Source organism: Tursiops truncatus, chromosome 6 (assembly GCF_011762595.2).
Source record: "Tursiops truncatus isolate mTurTru1 chromosome 6, mTurTru1.mat.Y, whole genome shotgun sequence".
Taxonomy (NCBI): Eukaryota; Metazoa; Chordata; class Mammalia; order Artiodactyla; family Delphinidae; genus Tursiops; species Tursiops truncatus.
The window spans coordinates 95,169,046-95,192,209 of NC_047039.1; the positions used below are offsets into that span (position 1 = coordinate 95,169,046).

At 44.6% G+C, this 23,164-nt stretch overlaps 1 protein-coding gene across 7 annotated transcripts; it reads right to left on the reverse strand.

Annotated features, from left to right (window-relative positions):
* Nucleotides 1-105: 105 nt before the first annotated feature.
* On the reverse strand, nt 106-19,291 carry WDR31 (WD repeat domain 31). 7 transcript variants are annotated; one of them, XM_073806433.1, is made up of 12 exons: nt 19,034-19,282; nt 18,507-18,612; nt 15,753-15,849; nt 9,054-9,194; nt 8,478-8,610; nt 6,992-7,066; nt 6,131-6,275; nt 5,927-6,027; nt 4,671-4,738; nt 3,559-3,700; nt 1,823-1,985; nt 106-266 (listed from the first exon to the last, which is right to left on the reverse strand). In XM_073806433.1, the coding sequence occupies exons 4-12, from the start codon at nt 9,164-9,166 to the stop codon at nt 106-108; spliced, it is 1,101 nt and encodes a 366-aa protein (XP_073662534.1). In that variant the 5' UTR covers nt 9,167-9,194; nt 15,753-15,849; nt 18,507-18,612; nt 19,034-19,282. The 7 variants fall into 7 exon arrangements, with proteins under 7 accessions (XP_073662534.1, XP_073662535.1, XP_073662537.1 ...); XM_073806434.1 differs by having other exon boundaries at nt 19,148-19,278; XM_073806436.1 differs by lacking the exon at nt 18,507-18,612 and having other exon boundaries at nt 19,148-19,291.
* Nucleotides 19,292-23,164: the final 3,873 nt, after the last annotated feature.

Below are 23,164 nucleotides of genomic sequence, written 5' to 3' on the forward strand. Positions count from 1 at the left end.
ACCGTTCCACATGGCCCTCCCCCCAAGAGAACATGGAAAAACACAGAGTCACACTGAGTAAGGAGGGGCCACAGTTTGCTATTGTCCAGTGAAGGTGTCTTGGCCTCAGAATCCTGCCACTTCCTGCAGTTCCAGCCCTCGGCTATCGTCCACCCTGAGTAAGCGAATTCCTCTGCTGAAACTTGCACACAATAAGGAGACGGTGTCAGCCACAGCCAGGGAAGTCAAAGGTCCTGATCCATCCAGAGACAAGGTGAAAAGGCAGGCTGGGAAGGAAGGGGGAACCAGCACGTTAGGCCAAGAGTGCACATGTCATGAAAGGCAGTGTCTTTGTAAGAAACCCCCAGAAATAAAGCACGTGCTATGTGCATCTAACCCAGAAGAGAGAGGTACTGTGTGCCTCAGAGGAACGTGCACCAGAGGGGAAGTCAACCCCAAGACGTCAACTCTAGAGAATGGCACGTGGACCCAACAAGACGTATGCCACCTGGAAGTACGTTGGACAACTGGGGCCTCACTGCAAGGCCATGTTAAAATGCTACCCTCAGACCCCTGCCCAGAGAACAAAGCATGGGTCAGCGCAGAGAAAACAGATAAGAACACTGATCTTCAGCTGCTGGCTCCCTGGGGTCTAGCTCCCTTCAGGACAAAGGATGATGGGGGAGCTGAAGGGCGGCCTGAGGCTGCCAGCTGACCCAGTCTCCTCCATTTGCATCTTGCAGGCTCTGCTCGTCTAAGAGCTACACTTTCATGCCTAGCAGGCAGGCCAGCGCTTGCACACCTGGTTCTCCCTGGCTCAGGTTTTTGATTCCTGCATCTAGAACAGCTGCTCTCCCCCTCCTCCCACAACTCCACGGGAGGGTGCAGCCAGGCTGCACTCGCTGTGAGCCACTAGACGTGATCCCACACCTGGCTTGTGAGCCACTAGACGTGATCCCATACCTTTTCTCTGAGGGAGCGACCCTATCCTCCCCTGCTGGGAGCTGAGTTTCTGGGAGATGACTGTCAAAGGGATCTGGCCTGAGGTTCTCTAAATTAATGTTATCCCTGTGTCTGGCAGAAGCCAGTGTCCAGGACAGAATAGCACTGAGGCAGTGGGGTGCTGGTAAACTGGCTTTTTGGAAGGAAAAAAAAACTACCTTCATTCATAGCATTTGCCAGTTTTCATGGTGTAAATACTCCCACCACGACCGTATTAAATATTCCTGAATATTTAACAATCAGCCAGTAGGAGCTGGTTCTGCCGCACCACTGCATGGAGGACTCTGGGCAGCTTGTTCCCTAAACATCTTTTTCTCTGGTGCTTTGAAGTGTCACTACCTTACTGCGATCCCAAACCTTGGCTGCAGAGTCAAGAGAGGGCAGAGTCTTTCTGAGACTATCCTTACCCTGCATTTTGACATGGAAAAATGTCAAATTTTTCAACGGGGGCTACCTCATGCCCTCTGAGCTAAGGGTCTCATTTTTGTCCTCGAGGATGAATTTTAAAATGGCAATTCTTGTTCTCTTTTCCAGACATTTTGAGCATCACAAGTTAAAACCAGATGAGGAACTTCAGGTAGAAAGAATAAAAGAATCAAAATACATTTGAGCTCTCAGGAATGAATCTGTACAACAAGACACCAGGGGTTACATGGTGACAGCTCCTAGCAGAGATTGGACAAAGATTCTGGCCTCTTGGTGTCACCTCTTAACCACTATGGGACTGGACAGTGGCAGGACATGGGTGGCTTTGTATATGCTGAGCTATGGAAGGAAGAGTTTTAAGGCAGCCTGTAGGGCTTCATGTATCCTTGAGAAGCATTAACAGCAGGCTCCTTACCTCCGCTGTCTTGGTTCCAGATCTTCACCTTGCAGTCATGCGATGAGGTAGCAATCATAGGCATCAAGGCTAATGCTCTTGGCAGAAAGACACAGGATGCTACAGTCTGGAAGTGCCCCTTGTACTCACAGATTCTGTTCCGCGTCTGCCTTAGGTCCCACAACTGCAAAGTAATGACAGAGGCTGGCTCACACGTACGTATTTCTCCAGCTTTAGACATGCTTCATTCACTGATATCCTCTCCCCGGCGTCTCATGATGCACCTATTCCCTCCACTTACCTCCTCATAGACACCCTTATCTTCATCCATCCCATCCACACACCCAAGCATCCAGCCATGCGGTGACTATTTCAGCAACAACTATGCCTCAAACAACCCAGGTTAAGGATGTGCCAGAGGGTTGTTGCCTTCATTATTATCATCATGGTTAGTGAAAGCTCCAAGGCCTGTAGCACGACGGGACAGAATGGGGTTCTTCTATGACAGCTCAAGAGCTGCCTTATAACAGCCTCTTGGCATCTGTGGGTCCTGTGGGGCCCCATAGTTAGGAGCACCTTCTCATAAGTACATACAGGTGCAGACCTTCCGATGTAATGCCTAGACACTGAATCTTGGTATAAGAAGACTAGATTCTATAACTAGGGAGATGATAGTCCTGCCAGCCCACTCTTGTTGATACAAATCAGACCACACCTGGAGAATAATGCTCACAGACAAGAGCAGATGGAATTGTGCCCAAAAAATAATGAAATCACTGGACACCATGTCATCCAAGGAACAGTTATAAGAGCTGGAAATGCTTAGCCTGGAGAAGAGATGCTACATCAATAGCCTGAGATTCAACACCTCAACCTACCATTTACTAGTGTGGTCTTGTACAAGAGATTTCAACTTGCCGTGCCTCTATTTCCTCATCTGTAAAATGGGAACTATAATAATATCTAACTCACAAGGTTGTTTTAAGGATTAAATGAGATAATGCACTATAATGTGCTCAGCCCAGTGCCTTGCACATAGTAAGTGTCCAATAAAATGGGAACTGTAATTGTCCTATTTGGATTACAGATAAGCCTTTAAACTGATATCTCACAATTAGAAATACAAGGTGCTGGGAATTCCCTGGCAGTCTAGTGGTTAGGACTCTGTGCTTTCACTGCTGAAGGCACGGATTTGATCCCTGGTCGGGGAACTAAGATCCTGCAAGCTGTGTGGTGCAACCAAAAAAAAAAAAGAAAGAAAGAAAGAAAGAAAGAAAGAAATCCAAGGTACTTCGGAGGAGCCTAGGCAATCAATCCCGAAATTAACTGCAAGGAAAGGTATATGAGTTAGGGATGGGATGGGCCCTCAACCAACACTAGAGCTCCAAACTTCCCGAAGAGCTTGAACTCCTTTACTGTGACCACACGTACAGTGGGAACACACTTGGTTCTTCAAACAGTCCCTCCCCTTTCTAAGCTCTGTTGGGAGTGGGGACATTAACAGGCTGGTTCTGTATTTAATGCCTTCCTATCTTGACTTTCATCACATTCCTCTTTTCTGTGACCAATGCAGAGAGCTTAGGCAATGGTGGTTCCTTGAAAGAAGTGTCTGGAATGCAAAGGATCACTGACAGTATGCACTTGGAATAGGCCTGAGACATTAGTAGAGCCTGCCTGTGTAGCCCAGTACAGGCAGGAAGCCAGAGGAAGTCATTTCTCATCAGCAACCAAACACCTGGAACCTTGCAGTTTCTCACCGTGGCTTCACAGCCTTCGCCTCCAAAGCCGCTGCTGCAGGAGATACACTTGTGTCCATCCTCACTGACCTCGCAGTAGGTCTGGATGTGCTGCTTTGCGGGAAATACATGAGCTACCTGCAGCCCCCGACTGTCCCATAATCTGAAAGAAATTACAGCAGGGAATGGGTTTATAGTAAATGTGCTGAAAGGCACCTGTAACAACTTGTTAACGGCAAAGTCTTGGCTCTTTGCCGCCTTGGCCAGTCAGAATGGAACGCCGTGATTTACCTAAAAACAGCAACGTGAACCAGATCAATCTCAGAGACTCCAAAGCTGGCAGGAAATAACCAAACTGAATGACATCTGAGTTCTTTCTATTCTGAGATCTAATTAACAGGAATTTAGACCAAGTATCTTAATTGTACAAGTTAATTTGTTAATTTGGTCCTTTGGGATACTACTTTCAACAGACAAGAGAATATTTCTGTGTCTGCGATTTAAAAAAAATTTTTAAAGATACTTATCATGATGGAGAGGAGCAGTCATCATTCCAGAATCAGATACAGAAGATTTATAGGTCTTGGCCAACCTGAGCCATGGGGTCTACTGGGACTGTTTTGTTTTGCCTCTTGTCTCATTTTTACCTCTTTATCTCCTTCCTCCCATTTTCTAAGTAGAATCTCTTCTGAGATCCAAAGTTTCTGGTCATGCTTTCTAGTCTAAGAAGGGTTTACTTCACCTGACTTGCCTGATGGTGATTCTGACCCTACTTCCACAGGGAGGGCTTCACCAGAGGGCTGAGTGATTGAGAACATATGGAGCCAAGCAAGGGCCGCTTGAGGGGCGGGACGAGTGAGTGACTGACTCTGAGTTTACTCTGAACACGTCTCCACAGTGGGGGCTGGCAGAATCAGCTGCTTGGAAACCGGTCAGAACAAGATGACCTCCTGCCACTCAACCTCCAACCACATGATCCATGATCCACCCAAATCAGAGAGACCCCAGCACTGGCGAGGGGCAGAGGGGTGGAAGGAGAAGCAATGTGGAGAAGCAGAGTAGGAACAGGTTATGTAAGCATGGGAGCCACAGACCTTCACCAGAAACACTTTCTTGCTGCTTAGTAAGCCCACCTGATGGTTTTATCTTCAGAGGTCTGGAGTATATAAGGTTCTCTGGGGACCCAGCACAGGTGAGTGACCTGGAAGAGGCAAAATTTTCAAAACTTCTCCATACCATGTCATTCCTCTGCTGTAATTCCTGGAAATCTCGCTAAATAGCGTCTCTGCCACCACTTCTCAAAGATGTCGAACCTAGCACATCTGACTTAGAGGGATTTTATGTTTTGCAGATTCCCACCAGTCATGCGCGACCTGCAGTTCCTAGGTTATCAGCAGCAATGGAAGCAGCTGGGCCAGTTGTGAGCCCCAAAATGCATGCAGGCACTCTTAGAGTGCCTGAAACCCAAACACCGCTGGCTGGGTTACACCTAAGGAGAGCAGCCCCTGTTCTAAAGTGAGATCAACGAAACCCTAGCTTGAGGCCTCACAGGGTTCAGGAAGAGTGTTCTTGTTTTGCTTTATCCCTGCAGCCCCTGCTGGACAGACATGAAACAGTTTTCAGAACAACCCAGGGTAACACGATTTTCTTTTCTTCCAGAAACCTGCACAAATATGGAGGGGCACAGGGCAAGCACATGTTTCCATGGGCAGTTGTCTTCAAAACTGGAAAAGATGACTATGACTGACATTGACAACCACTAAAGGACATTACCACGTCAGGTGATATAATTCTCCCCATTGTATAAATGAAGACACTGAGACTCTAAGTAAGTTTCTTGGGGTAGCACACCTAAAAAGTAAGGAATCCATGATTTGAATCCAGGTATGACTGACCCCAAAGGCTGTGGAGTTGATATACCAGTTTGCTACAGAAAACACTGGTCTTCATAAGCAGAGCAAATTACACATACAGCAAAAGGTCATGCTTATTTCTCTGCATAATGTTACATATACAGAACACACAATAAGCATAAACTGTGAGCTCCTGGAGCCCAGGGACTGTGCCCTGGGTCACTAACCCTGCTTCTGGCACAGTATCTGGCCCACAGAAGATATGGAATAACTATGTTTTGAAGGAATAAGTGAGGACACCATTTAAAACTCCAATATAAACTAGTGGAGTTGTTCTCTGGGGTGGAAGAACTTAAGAGATCATCTAATCCGATAACCCTGAGAGGCCGGGGTCTAACAGAGAGTTGGGGGGTGAGCAGTAATTAGGACCCAATCCTCTAGTGCCTGGTCATGTGTCTCCTGATCTCTTTCCCAGGCCCTTCCTCACCCCATGCTCCCTCCTGCTGCCCTGCTCTGTACCAAGTTTGAGTTCATACCAGGTTCCTGGAGACTGATGCTCTCTCCGCACACTGTCCGGTCCCCACATCCCACAGAAGGAGGGTGTTGTCACGAGAGCCAGTGCATAGCTGTGATGTGTCTTTGGAAACAGTGGCAAGAAGACGGTCCATGAGATAGGCCTGGAACAGGGCTTTTCAGAAAGTACAACGGTGTTGGGAAGAGATCGGCTAGCTTTACCTTACCTGGACTCACAGCCAATCCAGTGACCACCATGCTGTGGCCGGAGAACTGCTGCCTTGGTTGCGAGGAGCCTTGCAAGTCCCACATCATGACCATCTTGTCGCGAGAGGCACTGAAGAACTGGCCTGATTTGTGAATACAAGCTATCTGCTCAAGAAAAAAAAGCTCCAGTGTGTTTGTTTCATTGGACTTGAAAATGGGAAAAAGAGCTGGAGATAAGAGCGCTAGAGCCTGGAGTTCTTTCTCAGGCTGGTTCCAAATGCACTGTACCTAGTAGGTAAGTATATTCTGTGCTGTGTGATGGTCGCTGATGCCTAGTTTCATTATGATGGAGTTTGCTTGTGAATTTTTAGTTCATTTATGTGGACTTCAGATAGGCGAGTTATATAAATTGACATTACCATTTTCACTGGAAGCTCAGTCTACTATGTAATGCTCTTTAACAAATTAATTTTTATTTAACTGTTGTTGGCTTTTTAAACATTTCCCCAGCTAGGCTAAAAGGTTCCTGAGCATGGAGAGTTTGTCATTTCCCTAGCTATAGTAAACACTCAGTAAGCCTTCAATACAAGACCCTGTTAGGCTAGGATAGGTCAGGGAGAGTTAATCTCAGCCTTCTCTATTTCCCACTCGGGCTATGAAGGGCTTAATAATGAAACAAAAATTTAGTCTCCTATACCTGTAACAATAGCTAGTGAATGGTTTGCCTTGCTTTTCCTGGAGTAGGGCTTCACACCGTCAAATGAAGCCCCAGCATTTTTCCTTAACACTGAATATTCAATCACTCTTACTACCTAGAGCTATTAGACATTCCTTTATTCAATTCCAAATTCCCTCCATGATAATAATCATATGACAATTACCTTTGTGATTTCACGCTCATGTCCTTTCAACCTTTTCACCACATTTCCAGTTCTCCAGTTATAGGCCACAACTGTCTGCAGAGAGTAATTAGAATATTTTAGTTGAACTGAAACAACAAGCCTTTACCTCATTCTCTACCTAATTTCTCCCTATCAAGGTTTTATTGTTGCTCGGTCCTTATGCCCCCCTACTTTGAGTTCTTCTGTCTCTCCCCAAGCCACTGGGCCACTCCTCTGAACCTTACTGATGGGTTTGGGATAACACTCCCCTGGGGGAACTGATTTAGGTTGAGGTTCTTCTGGTTGTAGATCCTGAAGGAAAATCTACGTGGGATTAGATTTTTTTCCCCTAAAACTGTATCATACTTTTTCTTTTTTCTCAAATTTACCATCTTAATCATTTTTAGGTGTACAGTTCAGTAGTGTTAAAAGTATAGTCACATTGTTGTGAAACAGATCCTTTTTTTTTAATTTCAAAATATCTCATCCATATCCCATCTGCCAGAGAGAATCATTGTTAAAATTTCCTTCCATCCTTTTTCCAGGTACATACTTTTCTATTTTATTGTATTTCTCTCCCTAAACAGGATTTCAGAGCATTCTCTGGCTCAGTCTCTGTAGTTCATTGCTAGGGAATAAGGAGCGTGTTAGCACTTGACCTAATTAAATCCCAGTTTATTAATCTGCAAAACAGAGGATAACCCTTCCTCTATCTACCCCTCACAGGTGAGGATCATATATATAAAATTTCATACGTCTAAGATGATATAGATGTTAAGACAAAATGCTGCTAATTAAATGGTGATATCGTCAATTTTTAGATGCATCCCGATTTCAGAGGTGTTAAAATGCAGAAATGTGCATCTTAGAATCAAGGAAATACAGTATGAAAATGGAATTTGAAGATTCTAAATGGCTACTGAAAATTAGAGGCATTATTTATTACAAAATGATCAACATTTTTGCCAGCAAGAGCCTAGATCTGAGTGCTACAATAGATCCAAATATGAGGGAGAGAAAGCAAAGAGATTTAGTGACAATGGGAGGAATCACGGTGCACACCAAAGTAGACATTTTGGCAGAAGAGAGGCATAAAAGAGACTAGAAGTTTCCTCTTGCTGCTATAACTCCTGTGTCTGCAGGTAGGTTACAAATGGACGGGCTGGAATAAGGATACTTGTCATTCATAAAAATCATGTGGGTGGTCTGGCAGAGCACCAAGCGTCTTACCATTCAGTCCTCACAACGGTCCTGTGCAGTTGGCATTACTATCCCCATTTAATAGATAAGGAGACTGAAGCTCAAGAAAACTAAAAGACTTGCCCAAAGTAATACGAAGTTGCAGAGCAGGAATTTAAACCCAGTCTTTCTAACTCTAAAGCCCATATTTTTAACACTACTCAACGTTGCTGCTAGAAATGCAGGGTTCCCTTCCGTTCCCTTCTCTGCAATAAGCTGGTTCCCTGGGAAGCACTGCACACCCCACCTTATCTTTTCCTCCGGAGACACAGAGGTCTGAGTTCAGAGCAGCAACAACAGAGACGGTATCCACGTGAGCTGGGCTATACTCTTGAAAAGCTTTAGTTTGAGTTCTCTCGTCTCTAAATCCATCGGGCCTGCTAAAGAGAGGATGGAAAATGAGGGGCCCAATGGTATAGGGTGCACAGTGGAGCAAGGGGAAGAAGAGTGTGGGTTATGGTAGGAATTCAGGCCAGGCTGAGGAGAAAGATAGAAAAGGAGTAGAGAAAGGAGACATGCTGACATAGCCAGAAATGGTATTATTAACTCTGTAAATGCTCAGAATGAGTGAATGACTGGAATCTGATAAAGGAAGAAGCCTAGAGTCTTTGCTCACTCTAGAGATGATTCCCAAAGATGTAGGGCCCCTCTCTCTGTGGCTGCAGACACTACCTACTAAGATGTTTCTTATCCAAAAGGAAACAGACCAAACTGACTGTTCAGGGAAGGTCATCAGTGATGGCTCTGGGCCTTCTCTTTCTTTAGTGGAGAATTGTAATGCGGCGTAAAACTTGGGATCCCACTCACGGGAGGGCTGCTGTACCTGTATTTATAAGTGCTGTATTTGAGTTTGCTCTGCAGTTTCCCCATCACTGCACAGAACCTGCATGAGACCTTCTGGGGAAGAGCTCGTTTCAGATGGCACCTGAATAGCATTCCACGTGGCTGCTGGAAGTTGTGTTCCCTGTTTAGTAAAAAGAAGAATACACACTGTTAACTGTGTTAGGCACAATAATGGTAGGTAGTATGGTTATGTAAAAATCCTTTTTTTGAAAAAGACAAACTGTAGGTATTTGCTTTCCTCCTTTTTCTGCCTCACTCTTATGGCCCTGGGAATGCATCCTCCAATACAGCATTAGCAGATAAACAAAAGCAAAAACAAAACTAATTTTGAAAATATTAAGATGTTCCCCAGTAAGTCAAACATAGAATTATTATGTGATCCAACAGTTCTACTCCTGGGGATATAGCCCAACGAATTGAAAACAGGTGTTCGAACCAAAATTTATACATGTATGTTCATAGCAGCACTGTTCATAATAGCCAAAAGGGGAAAACAACCCAAATATCCATCAACAGATAAATGAATAAACAAAATGAGGTTTATACCCACAATGAATATTATTCAGCCATAAAAAGGAATGAAGTACTGGGAATTCCGGCAGTCCAGTGGTTAGGACTCTGTGCTTTCACTGCCAAGGGCCCAGGTTCAATCCCTGGTAGGGGAACTAAGATCCTGCAAGCTGCGTGGCCCAGTGGGAAAAAAAAAAAAAAAGGAATGAGGTACTGATACATAGTATAACATGATGAACCTTGAAAACATAATACTAAGCAAAAGAAGCCAGTCACAAAACGCCACATATTGTATGAATCCATCTCTATGCAATACCCATAATCAGCAAATCTATAGAGACAGAAAGCAGATCAGTGGTTGCCAAGGGATGGGGTAATGGGGAATGGCTACTTAATAGGTACAAAGCTGCCTTGGGGCAATGAAAATGTTCTGGAACTAGACAGTGGTGATGGTTGCATAATGTTGTCTATGTACTAAATAATAATAATAAATAATAATAAATTGTACGCTATGTAAATATATTCTGCCATAATAAAATAAATACTAAGAGTGTGTATTTGGAAATAATGAGGGGGTTCCCTGGTGACCTAGTGGTTAGGATTCGGGCTTTCACTGCTGTGTCCCGGGTTCAATCCCTGGTCGGGGAACTGAGATCCTGCAAGCCACGAGGTGTGGCCAAAAAAAAGAGAGGGAGAGAGAATAATTTACACCAGTAATAAAGCTTCTTGAAAAAGAGCCTTAGTTATTCTAAAAGGCTATATAACCTTCCTAGCTTGCCAGATTGCTATTAAATAATTTCACTGTGACACTTCTCTAAATCAGTGTGCCAGGGTCATGAGGTTATGCTGTAGTAAGAATGAGATGTGGGAGACAGTGACACTAAATGAGACAATACAGCTGATGACCTGACCAGCAGTTCTCAAAGTGTGGTCTCAGGACTGCTGGGGATTCCTGAGACCTTTCAGGGAGTCTGTGAGATACTCCTTTTTCCGATACTCCTTTTTCCAACTATGTCTCTGTGTGAGGCCTGATTTTCTTCTTATACTATAACCCAAAGAACATACTGCAATAGATTGAATGCAGAAGCAGATATGAGACTCCAACTGTCTTCTGTTTAAGCCAAACAGTAAAGAGATTTGCAAAAATGTAAAACAATACCACTCTCTTCCAACCAAGATTTTTTGTGTTTTCAAAAGTATGTTTATTTTTCGTAAAATTGTTATTTATGTTTACATGCAATAGTTTTATTTTTTAATGAGTTAATATGTAACTATTTTTAAAATATCTCAGTTTTAATGTCAAAAGGAGGTGGCAGAGTAGAATCCAATCTACAAGTTATATAAACAAAGGCTGTTTGAGGTCCCCAGTAATTTTTAAGAGTGCAAGGAAGTCCGGAGGCCAAAAACTTTGAGAGCCACTGGCCTAGAAATTAAATAATGTCAATAATGGATGATACACTATATTCAAATAAAAAGAATTATTAAATGTTTTCTAGATTTACTTGCATCACCCCCAACAACTAACAAGGCGAGAACTAAAGAGAAAGAGAGATACTCATGCATACACTCATTCAGGAAACACCCCCTAAGCACCTAATTTGTGCAGGTCCTATACTGGTTGCTGGTGAAACAGAGAAAAAAAAGAGACCAGAAGATGTGGCCAGTGTGGACATCTGCTAGGACTGAAGGTACGTGACTAGGACCTAATCTCAGCTACTCTGGGTAATGTTCCTCTGCAACTAGCTGTCCCCTGAGATGCCAGAGGGTGGAGGTGGGAGAACCCAGTCCCCATCTCTTCTGGGGCTCTGCTTAAAGAAATTCTAGGAGATGAGTCTCTTATGGGCATGACCAGCCTACGTAGTTCTAGGAAGAACAGTCTACAGGGAGAAACAGCAGCTAAAACTCACCAAGTATTCTCCATCACATCATTACCTTTTTTTTTTTTGGCCGCATGGCATGTAGGATCTTAGTTCCCCGACTAGGGATTGAACTTGGGCCCCCTGCAGTGGAAGCTCAGAGTCTTAACCACTGGACCACCAGGGAAGTCCCATATCATTCCCTTTAAAAATCACAGCTTTCCACAGTATGGAGGTTCCTCAAAAAACTAAAAATAGTATGATCCTGCAACCCCACCCCTGGGCATATATCCAGAGAAAACTATCATTCGAAAAGATACATGCACACCAATGTTCATAGCAGCACTGTTTACAACAGCCAAGACATGGAAACAACTTAAATGTCTATCAATGAATGAATGGATAAAGAAGATGTGGTACATATATATAATGGAAAACTACTCAGCCATAAAAAAGAATGAAATATTGCCATTAGCAGCAACATGGATGCAACTAGAGATTATCATACTAAGTGAAGTAAGTCAGAAAGAGAAAGTGATACCATATGATATCACTTATACATGGAATCTAAAATATGACACAAATGAACTTATCTACGAAACAGAAACAGACTCACAGACATACAGAACAGACTTGCAGTTGCCAAGGAGCGGGCGGAGGCAGTGTGTGTGTGAGGGATGGATCGGAAATTTGAGATTAGCAGATGCAAGCTATAATATATAGAATGGATAAACAGCACGGTCCTACTGTATAGCACAGGGAACTATATTCAATATCCTGTGATAAACCATAATGGAAAAAAATATGAAAAAGAATGTATATATATGTATAACTGAATCACTTAACTGTATAGCAGAAATTAACACAACATTGTAAATCAACTATACTTCAATAAAATAGATTAAAAAAAAAAACACTTAAAACAAAAAACCCACCACAGTTTTCCAGAAGAATTTCAGCCTACATTTGAAAGTTGCCAGAATTGACCTCCTGACAAGAATAGGTAACCAGTGAGAAATGGAATATTTCCTGCCATATCAGTAAACAAAGGATGTCACAGTCATCAGCGATTGAAGCCACAGCCTATGGTGAACTGGTAAGCCCAGAAGAAACTCAGGATATGAAAATACAGGATACTGGCCCCAGTATCCTGCATATCACAGGAGTGATTTCAGGGGCTTCCCTGGTGGTCCAGTGGTAAAGAATCCACCTTACAATGCAGGGGACACGGGTCCTGGTCGGGGAACTAAGATCTCACATGCGGCGGGGCAACTAAGCCCACGTGCCACAACTACTGAGCTCTTGTGCCTCAACTAGAGAGCCTGCATGCCCCAAACTACAGAGCCCATGTGCCCTGGCGTCTGCGTGCCACAGCTAAAGAAGAGAAAACCCACATGCCACAACTAGTGACAAGCCTGCGTGAGGCAGGAGATAGATGGGCTCCAGGCTAGACATTTACAACTGGCCTCCTGTTCACACTTCCTGGGGTGAGAAGAAGATGGGCTCCAGGCCGGACGTTCATTACCAGCCCCATTTACATTTCCTGAGGCAAAAGACAAACGCGCTCCGGACTACACACTTATGACCAGACTCCTGTCTACATTTCGAGATCTGCACCTCAATATAAAAACCAGCAACAGAAATAGGGTAAATCACCAGACATTGGACATTTTTATGGCAGGGACAGAGTAGGACTAAACCCTGTTAAAAGATCAAGAGATCATCCTTAGGGCATGGAAAACATTGCACATGCGCAGAAAGCCTCCTTGGTGGTCAAAAAAGTTGAGGGGCTTCCCTGGTGGCTCAGTGGTTAAGAATCCGCCTGCCAATGCAGGGGACACGGGTTTGAGCCCTGATCCGGGAAGATCCCACATGCCACGGAGCAGCTAAGCCCGTGAGCCACAACTACTGAGCCTGAGCTCTAGAGGCCGTGAGCCACAACTACTGAGCCCGTATGCCACAACTACGGAAGCCCGTGCACCTAGAGCCCGTGATCCACAACAAGAGAATCCACCGCAATGAGAAGCCCGCGCACCACAACAAAGAGTAGCCCCGGCTCGCCGCAACTAGAGAAAGCCTGCACACAGCAATGAAGACCAAAAAATTAAAAAAATTTAAAAAAGGAGGGGGCACCACCCCATAATATGTGATGTAATATGTGATGCTAAGGCTGTCCCATAGGCCTCTGGGCTGTAATCCATCTTGGAAAAACGCTGCGCACACGTGTTTTAGAGACTCCTAAGGCAGGTCACGTGTGGAAAAAGAAACCAGATAATTGGCCAAAGGTAAACAAAGACCCGGAAGAATTGCCCTATATAAATGACCTAACCACCTCTTTACTGCGCTCCTCCTCATTAGGGAGGATGCCTGCACCCTTTCTCTCCGGGTGTGCATCTCTGCCTTGCTTCTGTCTTAACAAACTTTCTCTGTGTGCTCTCCCACTTGTTGCTGTGCTATGTCTCTAACGATAAACTTTGTACCTGTTTTACAGTTTTGCCTCCGTGAGAAATGTATTTTTTACTGGGGGCAAGAGCCAGGGGGTGTGGTGGCTGGGATTCCAGGTTTTCATCCAGGTTACCCAGGTTCAGTTCCTGGGCAGGGAATTAAGATCTCGCTTCACACCACCACTCACTGCTGCCTCTCTGAGATCAGGCGCACCACAATGAAGAGCTGGTGCGCCGCAACGAAAGATCCCGCATGCCCCAACGATGATCCCGCAGGCCGCAACTAAGACCTGACGCAGCCAAAAATAAATAAAACACATAAATAAATAATAAATAAATCTTCAAAAAAAAAAGAGTGATTTCAGTGAGCCCAGACTCTTGCATCTTCCCAAACCTAGAAAAGCCCTAAATTCCTTAACTTGACATATATGGTTTTCTTTAATTAACAGTAATCTTTTGATGTTCCCGACTACCTGCCCTTTGTTGCAAAACTCCTATATATCCTAGCTCCCCCCTCGACTCCTCGGAGCAGTTCTCTCAGGGCTACTTGGGATGCTGCCTCCCGAGTTGAAGTCCTAAAAATTCCTGCCGAATAAAATATAACTCTCAACTTTTAGGTTGTAAATATTTTTTAAGTTGACACCAGTGTAGAAGCAAATGCAGTGGAAAGAACACTGTGAGTGGCATCAGGAGCCCTGGGCTCTAGCCCCAGCCCTGCTTCATCTCACCGTGTGTCCTTGAGCTCCTCTATCCTCCCCTCTGTGCCCCAGCCTCCTCATCTATAAATGAGGACACCAGATTAAATGATTTTTAGTAGACTATATGCTCCATAAGAGGAAGGACTCTCATATTCTTCTCTGTACTTCAAGTGGCTTGCACAGTGTGACAAACACATTTGTTGTGAAATAGCGAACCTAAGGTCCTAAGGTTCTAGTTCAGACATTGTAGGATTCTCTATAACAAGCACAAGCATCGGCAGACAGGGCAGAGTGTCCTCAGAGGAACGGAACCAGACATAATTTCTTTGACGTAAGAGAAGCCATTTTAGGCCTCAGCCATTTTGTGATCTAAGCCTGGCCACAAGGCTTGCTCTTGACCAGGTCAGGGAGATAATAAATCAGTTGTAAAGACTCCCAGTTCTGTTTTGAAGGTAAAGGTTAGCCTGAGGCACATTCTTGAGCTATTTTGCAGGATCCAAAACCCCCTCAAGCACTCAACCCCAAGACTCACTGGAACTTAAGGAATGATGGTGCTGACCTTTGCTAACCCTGATGACTTCAACCAACTAGAGCTGAAACTCTGTCAGCCTTTGCCCCAATTCTAGGCTGAATTCTCCTCTGCTCAAGCCCCTCATGAATATGCATGAGCCCTTTCATAAATATGCATGCACCCTTATCGTAAAACTTCCCCAGTTTTGCTGTTCGGAGAGACACTGTTTTGGGAAATATCCCTGGTGTTCTTGCTGCAAGTACTAAATCCTTCCTTCTCTCCAAGCTCTTTGGCTTGGTTGTGTCTTTTGGCTTGACACCCACCAAGAGGGGAATCCAGTTTTTCAGGTAACACAAATATGCCCACAGGAAAATTTTCAGGATAGTTTTCAAAAAGCTTGGAATGTTGTATTGTTTGTAGTTAGACAGAGGTTGCAGGGCTTCCTATCTGCCAACCTAACCCATTTTTCAACCCTGTCATCAAACTAAGGACAGATGGCATCCATAGATCTAGGTCACTGGAAACTGCATATGCTATAAATGGATTGGCTCTGCTTAAAACTGATTGGATTCTTAGCTGGTATCTTCTGAGAGCCATACTTCCATCTGAAGTGTATTCATGGGACATTCTAAGGAAAAGAAAACCTTTAGAATTACTTACCCCCAAACCAGTAGGATCTTCTCAGTGAGCTGCTGTATTCAATACTTTTGTAAAGTTTATCCTTTGGAAAATAGTCCAGGCAGCCACTTCCTAATCTCTGTAATTAGTGAAAAGACACTTAAATTAATCTCTTCTCTAAGCATATGTTTGCACTGAAAGGAGATTTACAAGGTAAATAAGAGATTGTTAATTAAAGAGATTAAGTGTATTTTCCCTCACAAAGGAAGAGCTATTTTGCAAAATTCCAAGATTTTATAACTGCACATTTCCAATAATTAGGGAAACTATACCATAATGTTAATTATACAACTATTTTTAAAATATGCAAAATAGGATATATTTAAATTCATCATTAAATATTTTAATTTTACTCATAGTACTTCTGTTCATCAAAAATCTTCAGAGGTGACTGCTTACTTCAGAGCTTTCTGTTTTTGTGAGAAAGGCAATTTTTCCTGTTTAAAATAATACTTTATTAAGATGAATCATAGAATTTGAGATGGAAGTGCTTTTCAAAATCATCACATATAAACTCTTTATTTAAAGATCTGGAGAAAGTGGGCAGAAACATCATTTGCTCAAAATTCTAACTAGGTAGACCTCCTGATTTCTGGCCCAGAATTTCCATTATCAACATCTACAAAGAAGAAACACAGTTTTATTGCATTTTAACAACTCTATTTTGATGTGGACCATTTTTTTTTAAGCTTTTATTGAATTTGTTACAATATTACTTCTGTTTTTATGTTTTGTTTTTTTGGCCCCGAGGCATGTGGGATCTTAGTTCCCCAACCAGGGATCAAACCCACACCCCCTGTGCTGGAAGCAGGTTGTCTTAACTACTGGACCACCAGGGAAGTCCCAACAACCGTATTTTAAGAATTCAAATAGGGACTTCCCTGGTGGTGCAGTGGTTAAGAATCTGCCTGCCAATGCCGGGGACAAGGGTTCGAGGCCTGGTCCAGGAAGATCCCACATGCCGCGGAGCAACTAAGCCCATGCGCCACACCTACTGAGGCTGTGCTCTAGAGTCTGTGAACCACAACTACTGAAGCCCGCGCGCCGAGAGCAGAGAGCCTGTGCTCCGCAACAAGAGACACCCCCGCAATGAGAAGCCCGCGCACGGCAACAAAGAGTAGCCCCCGCTCTCTGCAACTAGAGAAAGCCCCCCACGCGCAGCAACAAAGACCCAATGCAGCCAAAAATAAATAAATACATAAATTTATTAAAAAAAGAGAATTCAAATAAATTCTAATTATTGTTTGATAGCATGGCTTATTCTCATAATTTAGAGCAGCATAGAGTAGTCAGAATAATATTTAATTAGGTGCATTAGCCTTGAAATGAGGCCTAGGTTTGAATTAGTTATACTGTGGCCTAGGGCAAGTTGCTGAACCTCTCTAAGTCTCAGTTTCCTATGTGTAAAATGGGATAATAACTATCATTGGGCTTCTGTGAAGATTAAAAATAGCACTTAAAATGTGCCAAGGACTGTTTAAGTGCTTTATATTTAACTCATTTAATCTATTCCACAAGCCTCTTAGATACATGTTGTTACTATCCTCATTTTGCAGATGAGAAAAGTCAGGTACAGAGATGTTAGGTAACTTGCCCAAGTTTACAAATAAGTTGCAAATAAGTGCCGGAGCTGAAACCTGAATCCAGGCATTCAGACTCCAGAGGCTTTGCTCCCTACCAACATACTATACTGCATCTCTGCAAAAGCTAGTGCATTCTAAACTCTTGGTTCAACCTGGCAGACTGTTAGGAACAAATGATGACTACTAGCATGATTACTAGATTAACAGTGATAGCAATGCTGAAAGCAGCAATTTCACTCTTATTAATTCTACTCTTAATACACATAGGTTAAATTTACATTACAAATATACACAGAGAACATATGCAAGTGGAAATGAGTCTGGAGGATATTAAACTGAAGCCAATGATGTCTCCTGACCAGAGTGACTGATTACTCTAAGGCTAAGAGTTCATTATGTTAGATATTATATAGCAAGGCAATTTAAAACCTTGAGAACAAAATATAGGTACTTGAATAATGTCCATGTTGTAATTTATTATGAGTAGACTAAGAAATGAAAATACTGTTCAGTTACCTGCCATGGTTTATATTGTGAACATGCACTATACTTGAGAGGAGGGATAATGTCTTGTTCGTTTTTTGTATTTGCACTTTAAGCATAGCCTGGGAAAACAGATGCAAGGCAAATATCTCTTGAATGAATGAATGAATGAATGAAATACTAAGGTGGGAGAGTCTGCTTGGCAAGAAGCTTTTTAAGGACTCAACAACATGAAGTCCTTTAAAACTCTCCAACAACAGATCCTTCAGGCGGTTACCCTGCCCTGTCCCCGATATCAGGCCTGTAAAGGCTACAGAGGACTTGGGAAACCCTGCAATTCAATATGGCTCTCAATGTCCTTGTTGGTTCCAAGGTGGAATCAGGCCTAAATCTCTAAATCTGAATCCCAGGACCCATTTCTGCCCCAATTTGCTTTTCAAAGGCTTTGAGATACTCAGTGGTCACTATTTTTTTTTTGGCCGCACCACGCCGCATGCGGGATCTTAGTTCCCCGAGGAGGGATCCAACCCGTGCCTCCTGCAGTGGAAGCTCGGAGTCAACCACTGGACCACCAGGGAAGTCCCTCAGTGGTCACTCTAAACATAACTCTTAGAACACTCTTTTAACTCTCCAGTACAACATTCCTTGATATATTCCAGAATATACCCACCTGTCATTTTCCATGAAGAAACTGGGACTCAGAGTCATGAGTTGCTAAAGGTCACACAGGGGCGAAGATGGGGTACTGGACCTTATTCAGCTGGACTCCTGGTCCACTGTTCATGTAAATGATGATTTCATATCCCCCTCCCTCTCCCCACATCTCCCTCTGCACACATCTAAACTACACTCTGGAAGACCAAGGAATCTAAACCAAAGCTCAAACAGAAACAAAACCAGAAGCAAGTGGGAAACGGTCTGATTTGACCCACTAATGGTACAGAGGCTCAGAGAATAACAGCGTCTTGCCCAAAGTCAGTCAGGGAATCAGTACTAGGTCAGAACTCCCAAGGTTGCCCCAAGTTTTGGGGATAACCTGTGCGCAGTTTTTCCTTTCTGGCTGTTCAGATCACAAATGCCCCTCGCCCTCTCTAAGCGTATGGCCAAAGCTTATTTTTGATGGGGGTCGGGGGTAGGAGTGGGTGGAGGGGTGTTTGCCCAAGACTGGATGTAACGCCACCCAACGCAAGGCCGGACCTGGGAACCCGCTCCCCTCTTCGGCCAGGCAAGAGGCTTCGGCTCAGAGAGAGCGACGGCTCCCACCTCCCCTCCCGCCAGCTGCGCCTTTTCCTCCCGCCTCGGGCTCCATACCCTCCGGCCGGCCGGTCGGGCTGGAAGCTGAGGCCGACGGAGGACGCCGAGCCGGAGGGCAACCGCGACCTCCAAGGTCCACAGCCTCCCGCGCCTCCGCCCTTAGCAACAAGGCGCGCGTCGCTAGGGCTGGAGTTCTGGCGAAAACCCTCCGGGCGCCCTCGCCGGCCGCCGAATCGCCGTTCCTCTCGCCTGACGTCTCCCGGGGTCGAGCCGAGAGCGCCCCGCCCTGCCTTCTTACTGCAACAGTGCGTGGACGAGGTTCCAGAGAATAGGATCGATGTGCCCAAGACCGCGCTGCCAGAGAATCTATATAATCCAAGGAAAGAGGGTATCACTGTAATAGCCACGGAGAAAGCACTTAATAAATGTCCTCTTTTAACTTATTCTTCATCCAGATAGAGATGTTGCTTTATTTCTTTGGCGTTTTCCCTGATACCACCCAGGCAGAGATCCCTCTTTGTACACTTCCCCGGGTCTCCCACTTCCCTATTCCATTCATTCTTTCGTTCATCAAACCTTTATAGCCCATCACCATAGCAAAGAGACCCCGCAAGTACTTCTTGAGGTCCAATGGGAAGACAGTTCCGGAAACTGACAGCAGCTACAAGACAAAGTTTTTGTAGTTGCAGTCGAATTGCTTCTAGACTAGAGTCTATTCATCTCTGTATTCCTAGTACAGAGAACAGGGTTTGCTAAGGGCTTGTTGAATGTTTGTTGAATGAATGAACAAATGAATAAATGAATGAATGAATGAATGGCAAGGACCTTAGCTAACATTTCTTTCACACCCTAACAGGTGCCTCCTGCAGTGTTGATCTCCCAGCAGAACTGTCTTCAATGACGACTTGTGCAGTTTCTGAAAGTTAGGTGTCTGTGGGAGTGGAGGTTGGGATGGTGAGGGAAATGTACCTTCATAGAATGTCAGGGCTGGCCATGGCGTCTATCAACCAACCGAGAGAGGGAATCCCCTCCACGGCTTCCCCATCAGGGTTCCTCTAGCCCCTGTTCATGCTGCCTCAGTGTTGATGCATTCATTACTTTATTAGTCAGTGACCTGTTGTTAGGAGACCTCCCGCCTGACAGGAGCTGTTGCCACTTGCAACATTGATCTAGTTCAGAGCTGAGGGCTCTCCCTAGAAACTCAATAACAACCTGGCAATCAGGAGAGACTGATTGCTTTGCCCTGCGCTAGGCTCAGTGCAGCCACAGAGTTGACTTACCAGATCCCTGCCGGTAATATGCTCTGGGGATGCAGCCCCTCTGGAAGATGCTTTAGGCTTAAGGCACCTGAGACTCCCAAACTGGTATCTCTAGCCAGACTCCTCCTTAGATCTGCATATACACCTGCCTCCTGCCCATCTCCACCTAGCTGTCTAAAGGACACTTCTCCTTGACATGACTCACACTGGAAACATTATCTTCCCCCCAAACCTGTTCTTCCTCTTTTCTCTCTGAGTTCTGGGCACCACCATTCATCAATCACGCAAGCCAAGGATCTAGGAGTCATTTGTAACTTCACCCTCTCCTCTTTGTTCCAGAACAAACCCCAAGACCTCTCAATTCTGACTCCAAAATATCCTAAAAATAAAAATCTCTCCACTTCTCTCTATCCACTGCCCTGGTTCAGGCCAACATCACCCCAGCGTGTAATGGATCTAAATGGCCACAAATTTGTTGTAGCTTCTCCTATCAGAGCTGGCCTTGTAACTTCTTTTGACCAATATAATGTGGTGGAAGTGACATTGTGTTACTTTTGAATTTAAGCCTCGAAAGTTCTAGTAGTTTCTGCTCTCACCTTGGAACACTGCCGCCATGGGAAGAAGCCCAGGCGAGCCTGTTTAAGACACATGGCCCAACCAATAGGTAGCACCGAATGCCAGACATATGGCATTTTAGACCATCCAGCCCCAGCTGAGCAATCAGATGACTGCGACCCCAGGAGTAACCATCAGAAAAACAGCCCAGCTGAGCTCAGCCCAGCCCAATTCGCCAACCCACAGAAACGTGAGCAAATAAACAGTTGCCATTTTAAGCCGCTATCTTTGGGATGGTTTCTTATACACAACAGATAGCTAATATCCAAATTCCTTCATTAGGTCTATAAGGTTTGGTATATACCTTTTGAGCCTCATCTTCCACCTCTACCACCCATACTATACGCTATGATGGTCGAAACTGCTTGCAGCTCCTTGGCTCTTCAGCTGTCACCTGTGAATCCTTGCATAGTTGTTCCCTCTGCCTAGGGCTCCTTACTTCCCTCACCTATCTCTGCCTAACTATTTATCCTCAGCTTACAGGCCATCTCCCTCTCTACCCTCAAGTCTTGCCTACCATTCCTGTCTTCCTCCAGACTGAGTTGGCCATCTTTCCTTTCGTGCTTACAAAGACCACACACTTTCCCCAGCCTAGCATAATTTCTCATTTGCTTGTTTTTCTCACGTGACTGGGAGTTCTGTGTGGGCAGTGACTGATTGATTACACCTGGATCTATTGCTGGTGTCTAACCCGGGGTCTAGCACAGCGCTGCAATAAAACATGCCAAGATGATGTCAGTGCCCTGTATCTGCACTGTCCAGTACCTGGCCCCAAGCCACCTGTGCCTACTGAGCACCTGAAATGTGGCTAGTGCAACTGAAGAACTGGTTTTTCAGTTGTATTCAATTTTAACTTTAAGTAGCCATATGTGGCTAGTGGCTATGGTATTGGACAGCGCAGTTCTAACACATAGTAGATGCTCATCGAGTCTTTTTGGCATAGTTGTATTTTTTTCTTCTCTTCCTTTTTTTTTTTTCTTTTTAAACAATCACTTCTGGTCATTACGTTCACTTCTCACCCTCCAAATACTAATGCATATAAGGATGGATGTGATCCTCTACGATGTTAAGATTTCTTTCCCCTGGTTGTATTTTTTTTCTTTCTTTTTTTAAGCATTGAGTATTTCTGAATAAAAAATGAAAGAGGGGGACAGGCATGGACAGCCGATTAGGACACAGATGGAACGCTGTGGGTGTAAGCAACATAAGCTCACGTACCCCCTCCTTCCCCTTCACCTTTCATCCCCTCGGCTTAACTCTACCAGTGTCTCGAACTCTGCCTTGTATAAATATAATCCTAGTTCTTGGCCTTTTACTGCCTGAGCTGGTTATTCTCTCCTGGACTTGCCCAGTTTGATATTGTCTCTCCTCTGAAGTGGGCTGGTCCTGAGAGCCTTCCGGAGACAAGATCTGGTCTCATCCGGTCCCTTCTGGATCTGCTCTGGCCAGAGCAGAGAGGACTCTCTCTCCTCAGGGGCCTGGACTTCACCACATGTGGTCTGAGGCTGTCTGCACTGGCAGGCTGCCGAGTCCCTCTTAAAGGTGACAGCTGAGGCTGGTTGTGCTGTGAATACATCACAGGAGAAAAGAAGTCACAGTGTTGAGAGTCTTTTTGCCACTGCTGGAAACCATGCAGACCCCAGTCAGATGATTTCCAGCCCTGACACCAGAGACACGCAGGCAGTCAAGGGCTGGGTCTGCCATTAAAGAGCAGGCCTGCGGGAGAGTAAAGGCCGGGAATTGTCCTTTCCAATAGACTTTCCCAAATGTTCACTACTAAAAAGTTAAAAAAACCAAAAGGCCAAAACCAAATGTCATAAGCAAGTGAAAAGTCATATTATAGAGCAGAATGTACAGATAATCCCAATTTTTAAAAAATAAATACGTTCCGGACTTCCCTGGTGGTGCAGTGGATAGGAATCCGCCTGCCAATGCAGGGGACATGGGGTTTGATCCCTGGTCCAGGAAGATCTCACATGCAGCAGAGCAACTAAGCCCGTGCGCCACAACTACTGAGCCTGAGCTCTAGAGCCTGTGAGCCACAACTACTGAGCCCACGTGCTACAACTACTGAAGACTGTGCACCTGGAGCCCATGCTCTGCAACAAGAGAAGTCACCGCAAGGAGAAGCCCGCGCACTGCAAAGAAGAGTAGTCCCTGCTCACCACAACTAGAGAAAGCCCACTCACAGCAACGAAGA